The 8,464-nt window shown below is 40.3% G+C and overlaps 1 protein-coding gene across 3 annotated transcripts in view; it reads left to right on the top strand.

The window, feature by feature from the left end:
• The window catches only part of LOC101981607 (lymphocyte antigen 75), a 128,904-nt gene that overhangs the window by 115,674 nt on the left and 4,766 nt on the right, over positions 1–8,464 (top strand). For all 3 annotated transcript variants that reach the window (XM_013346085.2, XM_013346084.2, XM_005346448.2), the window contains 2 exons: positions 5,457–5,573; positions 6,719–6,889. In XM_013346085.2, the coding sequence (XP_013201539.1) occupies positions 5,457–5,573; positions 6,719–6,889 (288 nt within the window). The remainder of the gene's footprint in view (positions 1–5,456; positions 5,574–6,718; positions 6,890–8,464) is intronic.

The raw sequence follows: 8,464 nt of genomic DNA, 5'->3' as shown, positions 1-8,464 counted from the left end.
CACACACACACACACACACACACACACACACACACACACATTAAACTGATTAAATAAAAAATGGTAGGCCAGCTGTGGTGGTACACACCTTTTGTCCCAGCACTTGGGAGGCAGAGCCAGGTAGATCTCTGTAAGTTCGAGGCCAGCCTGGTCTGCAAGCAAGTTCCAGGACAGCTAGGGCTGTTACACAGAGAAATCCTGTCTTGAAAAAAAAACAAAAACAAAACAAACAAACAGTGATCAACACTTCAAACTAAGCTGCCTATTGTAACAAATGCTTTCAATTTACTTTTTGTGAGAAAAGACCTGCGTCAGAAAAAGAGCAAAACTATCAGATTAAATCTCATTAGGTGGTATTGCTGCTAGTAATGTGTTGTTAAAAAAATATTTTGCCTGAGCACATATATTCATTGGGGATTCAAGATGTCATTTAATAGAAGGAAAGTGTCTTATTTGCCAAATACAATAATTTAAGTCTTTATAATAATTAATTAGATCACAGTGCTTAAAATATTAAAGTTCCATTGGCTGCAGAAAGATCAAAGAAAAGGTAGGGGAAAAAACTCATTACTGAATACTGAAGAACCAGCCTGCTTCCATCTTAGGCTCAAAAGACATCTTATATTAAAGACAAAGTTCATTCCTGTTTATAATTAAACCTCTGTTTTTCAACAATTGGGCTATGCCCCATCTGTAACCTTAACTACAAATGGTTCTGTACTGCCTGTTCTAGAAAATGGCAACCACGTCTTTATTCCAAAAGTTGTTTATAACCATTTTGCAACCCGACCTTTGTTTCAAAAGGTTGTTAATGACTGTCTGTTTTTATGACTTCCTTGCAACCATGTCTTTCTTTCAAGAGGAACTAACTTGACGTGCTTATGTTCTGCTCCTGGAACCCCGACTATTTTTCTCATCCAATCCCCCTGAACTCTAAAAACCTTGTCTTCCTCACACCCAATGCTTACCTCTTGAACCCTGCCTTAGGAGGAGGCAGCCCATGTACATGAATTAAAAGGCTTGCTTTAATTAATTTGGCCATGATGATTTGGGTAAGTGGTCTTTTTCCTCCCATCTTTGAGATTAACAATCTCAAAGTACCTTTTGTACTGGCAGTTTTATGTCAGCTAGACAAAACTAAAATCATCAGAGTATAGAAGAGAACCTCAGTTAAGAAAATGCCTCCATAAAATCTGATTGTAAGGCATTTTCTTAATTAGTGATCAAGTGCAAAGGGCCCTACTGATTGTGGGTAGTGCCATCCCTGGACTAGTGGTGCTGGGTTCTATTTTTTTTTAAAAAAAAAAAGCAGGTTGAGAAAGCCACGAGAAGCAAGGCAGTAAGCAGCAGCCCTTCATGACCTCTGTATCAGCTCCTGCCTTCAGGTTCCTGCCCAGCTTGAGTTCCTGTCCTGACTTCCTTTGATGATGAACAGTGATATGGAAGTGGAAACCCAATAAACGCTCTCCTCCCCAACTTGCTTTTTGGTCATAGTGTTTTATTGTAACAACAGAAACCTAACTAAGACACTTCTATATGTTAAATATTTCTCCCAAGGATTTTTCTAGAATAGCAGTTTGGTTGCACCTCACCATTAAGTACTAAAATATATCATTAAAAGTACACATGACATTTAACACACAGGAGGTGATAGCATTAGCTGGCACTTATTTAAAAAACTATAATTTTATAACACGTATTAAAATATTGCTATGGGTTAATAGAAATAGCAAAGGACCAAAGAATTAAAGTGCAAACCATGTAAAAAATCCCAGCTAAAATCCAGAAGTGTCTAATGTATTCATCCAGTAGCGTAACTAAAAGTCAAAGAAAGACACAATACTACACATAATAAAGTACTTAAAAAACAGTTGGCAATTTTCAGTTATGAAAACTGTTGATTTCATCTTTTCTACCCTTTATTAATCGAGAAAAAGCTTTCTGAATGTTATATAATATACATATACAGCAAGATATAAAAATACATTATAAACTGTTGAAAACATAATACATGCTTCTCATAGACAATAGGTAGGATGTTGTGGTTTGAATGAGATTGGCCCCAACAGGCTCCTCATATATTTGGATATCTGGTTCCCAGTTAGAAATTATTAGGAGACGTGGCTTTGTTGGAAGAGATGTGTCACTAGGGGCGTGGGCTTTGAAGTTTCAAGTGCTCATTCCACTCCTAGGCACCTTTCTCTGCCTCTTGCTTGTGGATCAAGCTCTCAACTGCTACTTGAGCGCCAAGCCTGCCACGCATTCCCCACCCCCATGATTGTCCTGGACTCTAACCTTCTGGAACCATGGGCCCCAAATTAAACTCTTTTTAAAAACTTTTTTTCATAAGTTGCCTTGGTCATGGAGTTCCGTCACAGATATTGAGAAGTAACTAAGATGTTTCCTCTTCCTGGCTGCCACAGCTTGTGGTCATATCATAATGCAAATTACACTTAATCCAGCTTCAAAAGTCCCAGAGTCTTTCAACAAGGTTTCAAAGTCCAAAGTCTATTCTGAGACTCAGGAAAATCTCTTTATTGTAAGTCCCTGTAAAATCAAAAGGCAAATTACATACTTCCAACCTAAAATAGGGCAGACTATGAGTTATCCTTCCAAAGGGAAGAAATGGGACACACCGTGGACATTGTAAGACCAAAACCAAGCAAGGCAAACTCCAATCCTGTAGTTCCGTGTCTGATTTCAAAGGGCTGAGCAGCTCCGCCCTTCCCGCTTCTGCTGCCGGCAACACACTTCTCTCCTTCTCTCGGTTGGGCTGGCTCCACTCCCTGTACGCAGCGCTCCTTGACAGACCGCCACAGCTCTGGCACCGCCAGTATCCTGGGGTCTCCAATACAGTGCAGGCTTCATGTCACAGCTAAAAGCAGTGACCTCTTCAGGCCTTCATATAGGGACTCCCTTGCCACACACTTGGCCTCATCGGCTCTTCTTAGCTGTGGAGGAAGTACAAACCCCTTGTCTTGAGTGTCTTTCAGAACTCAAGACAGAACCACATAGCAGATGCTGCCAAGCTGGCTGCCTGCTTGGGATGGGGCCTGGACCTCTCCTTGAATTACATTTGCATAAACTTTGACTTCTTGTTGCTCTTTAGGAGAAGAAAATCCCCCAGGCCTCCAAGTTGAAGGTCGGCTGGGTAGCAGCACCTCAGCCTGAGGGGACTACTACTCTCTTTTACCCCGTTTTATTTTTTAAATATTTATTTATTTACTTATTATGTATACAGTGTTCTGTCTGTGTGTATGCCTGCAGGCCAGAAGAGGGCGCCAGACCTCCTTACAGATGGTTGTGAGCCACCATGTGGTTGCTGGGAATTGAACTCAGGACCTTTGGAAGAGCAGGCAATACTCTTAACCGCTGAGCCATCTCTCCAGCCCCCTACCCCGTTTTATTTTAGGCCTATGCTTATGTCTTTCAGCAGAATCCTTGCCTCTGACATTAAATTTCCTGGTGGCGTTTTTTCTCCTCAAACTGTGTGTTTCTATTTCTTTCTGCCCTGCTTGCTCCTTTCCATGGAAGCCCTGCGTAAGAGTGATGACTGATAACACCGCAGAAGTCAGTGTTAGACTGTCTTGACATCCCCTCTGCTAATGAAATCACCCCCAAACATCTCAATTTAACCTCTGGCATATTCTTAGGGCAAGTTAGGAGGAAAAAAAGCCACATTCTTTGCCAAAATATCACACAAATGGTCTCTAGCCCAGTTGGTAATATTGTTCACCTCTAAAATCTCTTGAGCTGGACCACTATAGTCCAAATTGCTCGTAACACTTCTGTCTTCCAAGGCCCTACTAGGGTGGCCCCGTAAGCCCCTCTTAGAGCATTCAACTGCTTTCCTAGTCCAAAGTTCCAAAGTCTTGCATATTTTCCAAATGAAACAAAACAAAACAAAACAAACAACAAAAAAACCCTCCACATGGTCAGGCCTATCACAACGATAGCCCATTCTCTGATATGTTCTTAGCAGTGGGACAAAATACCATGACCAAGGCAACTACAAAAGAAAGGTTTTAATTTGGGGCTCATGGTTCCAGAGGGTTAGAGTCTATGACAATCGTGGGGGAGAACATAGCAGCAGGCAGGCATATCTCGGGTGTAGTAGCTGAGAGTTTACTTCTTTATCCACAAGATAAAGCAAGAGGTAGAGAGCTAACTGGGAATGCTATGGGCTTCTGAAACCTCCAAGCCCACCCCCAGTAACACATCTCTCCCAACAAAGCCACACCCTCTAATCCTTCTCAAATAGTTCCACCAACTGGGGACCAAGAATTCAAATATATGAGTTTGCGGGGGGGGGGCGTTTTCAGTCTAACTACCACAGTTATGGTATGCATAGCATGAAAGGCCTACGAGATTAAAAATGGTGGACTTGGAAAGCCATGCTACATCCTGACTTTAATGTGTAGTGAAGGTCAGTTTAAAAGCCCTTTCATAATCACACAATTAATTATCATCAAATATCATTTAGAAAAACATATGTAAATAGGTTAAAAAAAAAACAAAGCCTAAATTGGACCACCCTGAGATAATCATTGCTAACATTCTGGTAACTGTGGCCCCAATCTTTCAATGTCATAAAAAAGCTGTAATGATTATGCCCGGGAAAAGCAATCAGTGTACAGCTCAATGTGTGATTAATCATTGTGCCTGTTTGGAGTGGACAGGCTGGGATTAACACAGAATATACTATTACGGATTGCTTAAGGTGCTTTAGGTTTTCTGATATGTCTCACCAAATTTTCCCAGAGGAAGTTGTTCTTCTCATTTTTACTGATTGTCCATCAGTTCCTAGTTTTCTACAATAAATGCTGAACGGGCTAGTCTGCAAATCTGGTAGTTTCACTTTTCTTTCTTTGCAAAATTGTCACTTTTGTGTGGATGTATGTTCGTGGGAGCATGTGCACCACATGCACCTGTGTTTGGAGGACAACTTTTGGGAGTTGGTTGGTTCTTGCCTTCCCCCTTACTGAGGCAGGGTCTTTCTCATTTCTGCTGCTGTACTTCATACTACCGGCTCAGTTCTCCTGTGTGCACCCCTATTTCTACATAAGCATGCAGGGATTACAGATATGTGTAACTACATTGGACTTTTTATGTGCAGGGATTGAACTCGGGGTCGGGCTTGCAGGGCGAGCTAGCACTTTACCTGCTGAGCTCCCAGATCCCAAATTTCATCTATTTTTTTTTTTTTAACCAGTGAGAACTTTTCACACATATGACTTTTTTTCTTTTCTTTTCTTTTTTTTTTTTTTTTCGAGACAGGGTTTCTCTGTAGCTTTGGTGCCTGTCCTGGAACTAGCTCTTGTGAACCACGCTGGCCTCAAACTCACAGAGATTTGCTTCTGCCTCCCAAGTTCTAGGATTAACGATGTGTGCCACCACCCCCTGACTTTTTTTTTTCATTGATTCTTGATGTTGGTTTTCTTTTCAAATTATTTCAGGAGCAGACATGATAAGTATACACAACGAAGAAGAAAATGCTTTTATACTGGACACTTTACAAAAGCAATGGAAAGGCCCGGATGACCTCCTGCTAGGCATGTTTTATGACACCGATGGTAAGTGATATTTACCCTGTGAGACACGATTAACTGTTAGTGAGACTTAGGATGTTTGGTTCCTTAATTCTCTACATTAGTGGTTCTCAACCTTTCTACTGCTTTAAAACAATTCCTCATGCTGTGGAGACCCCAACCACACAAATATTTTCATTGCTACTTCATAGCTCTCACTTTACTGCTGTTATGAATCAAACATCAATAAATATCTTGTGTTTTCCGATGGTCTAAAGCAACCTGTGAAAAGATTGTGTCCCTCTCCCCTAGGAGTCATGACCCACACGTTGAGAACCACTGCTCCAGATGAAATGCATGTCTCTGGCCTTGCATTTTCCAATGTGCACCAGAGACTACTGTCCACAGTGTTTCCCCAACTCACTCCAAGTGCTTCACAAATGGGAAACACACTTGATCCTCTTACTTGAATCAAAGTGTCATTAGAGGGTTAGTATTTTCTTAAGATGCCATGGACAACAAGAAGTGTTAGTGTTTTCTGTTAATAGGGTAGAGATAAATTATCTTTTCCAGGTTACATAATAGGAATGTAAATTTTATTAGTATGCACACTATAAAGCATATGTATTTAATAGTGTATAATATATAATTTATATATTATAGTATAATATACAAACATATAAAGCATGTATGTACTTGTATACAGAGGTATTAGTCACATACTTTAAAAAAGATTTTATTATGTATGCAATGTTCTGCCTGCATGTTTGCCTGCATGCCAAAAGAGGGCACCAGATCTCATTATGGATGGTTGTGAACCACCATTTGGTTGCTGGGAACTGAACTCAGGACCTCTGGAAGGGCAACGAGTGTTCTTAACCTCTGAGCCACCTCCCTAGCCCCCTTAGTCACATTGTTAAATGTCATGAAATGACTGAGGTTATTAATGTTATTAACTATTTTTAAATTATTTCACCAAAACGTTTTTCTTCACAAAAACAACACCTTTTCCAGAATTCTCTTTAATTCACCTTTTGATAGGATACAGTGTTCCTTCTCCAACTTTTACTCCTACAACCAAAAACTAGATCATAAATATGTAAGTTTCCACCTTGAATCTAAATCTTTTCCTTTGCGTCTTAACACCTTTGAAAACTGCCATAATGTTGAAACTATTTCTCAATTGACAGATGCAAGTTTCAAGTGGTTTGATAACTCAAATATGACCTTTGACAAGTGGGCAGATCAAGATGGCGAGGACCTGGTTGACACCTGCGGTTTCCTGTACACCAAGACAGGCGAGTGGAAAAAAGGGAACTGTGAAATTTCTTCTGTGGAGGGGACACTCTGCAAAGCTGCAAGTAAGTGAGACTACCTTTTCCACTCTAGGAAGGATGAGGCACACAGTTCTGGAATACTTTTCTTAGACATAGTATGTCTCACAAGTCAAGGGATTGACTTTAGAATACAGCTTGATGGAAGTCAGCAATCCTTACATTTCAGGAGTGGAGCTGGATCATGGGAACCAGACATAATTTATTCTGTGTGCCTATTCTTAGGAGGTCCTAATAGTCCATAAATTTCTTGTTTTTCAAACAAATTTCCATATCCTCTTTGCCTGTGATCTGACTGAGAAGTGGTAAAGAATAATATTGAATAATCTTAAAATTCTAACATTAAGGAATTAGATTCCCTACAAAACTAATACCTTTTGTTTAGGCAAACAAAATGACATATTAAAATTGCATCATATTTCATGATTTATTCTGTATTAAAATATACTTTCTGATCTATCAAAGTTTAACAAACAAATTAAAATGTTCCACAATGTTTTCATGTTATTTGTTAAACCCTGAGTATAATTTGTTCTAAAATTCCGAGTATTTTTTCAGTCAGCAAATGAAAAATGAGAACTATAAATGGTATGGTCTGCTGAAAATGTTTTCCAGCTCAGCTCCTTTTTTTTTGTTTTGTTTTTCAAGACAGGGTTTCTCTGAAAAGTCTTGGCTGTCCTGGAGATCGCTCTGTCAACCAGGCTGGCCTTCAACTCACAGAGATCAGCCTCTGCCTCCTGGAGTACAGGGATTAAAAACCACCATACCTGGCCCCAAATCCAATCCTAAATACTCTTTCCTTAACTATGAAGCAAACTGTCCCTCTGGCTCCGAGTTTTCCCCTTTCTGGACTCTACTCTTACTTTACCAGGCTCAGTCCTGGTTGTGGTTTTATAGGAGTGGCATCCCAACTTTAAGCATTTTTGTTTTGTTTTCCTCTATGTGTGTGGATGTTGTGAGCTGAGTCTGGAGAGAGATGACTCAGTGGCTAAGATTGCGGGCTGGAGAGATAATTCAGAGGTTAAGATCACTGACTGCTCTTCCAGAGGACCCTCGATTAATTCCCAGCACCCATGTAGCAGCTCACAACTGTCTGCAACTCCAGGAGCACCAGGCACACACATGGTGGAGAGACATGCATACAGGCAAAACACTCATTTACATAAAAATAAAAGTTTAAAAATCACTGTCTTTTTAGCCTCCAGATGGTGGTAGGCAAATACCCACCCCCTTCAACCATCTCCATGCACACACACGCAGATTGGCTCCTTTCACCTACTGAGTTTGAGGGCACCATTACATAAAACAAACACTAGTTAAAAATACCAGAAGAGGGCTGAAGAGATAGCTCAGAGATTAAGAGTACTTGTGGCTCTTGCAGAGAACCAGGATTTAGTTCCCAGCACATACTCGGCCAGTTCCAGTTCTGATGCCTCTTCTGACCTCCATGGGCACTAGGTATGGGATGGATTGCACATGTGTACATGCAAAACACTCAAATGCATGAAATGTAAAACTATTAACTAAATCAATAAGCACTGAGCAAATCCACAGCTGATTAATTTGTTTTCTTTTCTTTTTTTTCTTTTTTTTTTTTTTTTT

Source organism: Microtus ochrogaster, chromosome 4 (assembly GCF_000317375.1).
Source record: "Microtus ochrogaster isolate Prairie Vole_2 chromosome 4, MicOch1.0, whole genome shotgun sequence".
In the NCBI taxonomy this organism is placed as follows: Eukaryota; Metazoa; Chordata; class Mammalia; order Rodentia; family Cricetidae; genus Microtus; species Microtus ochrogaster.
The sequence above is the reverse complement of the archived record's forward strand: the minus strand, read 5'-3'. Positions and strand labels throughout refer to the sequence as shown.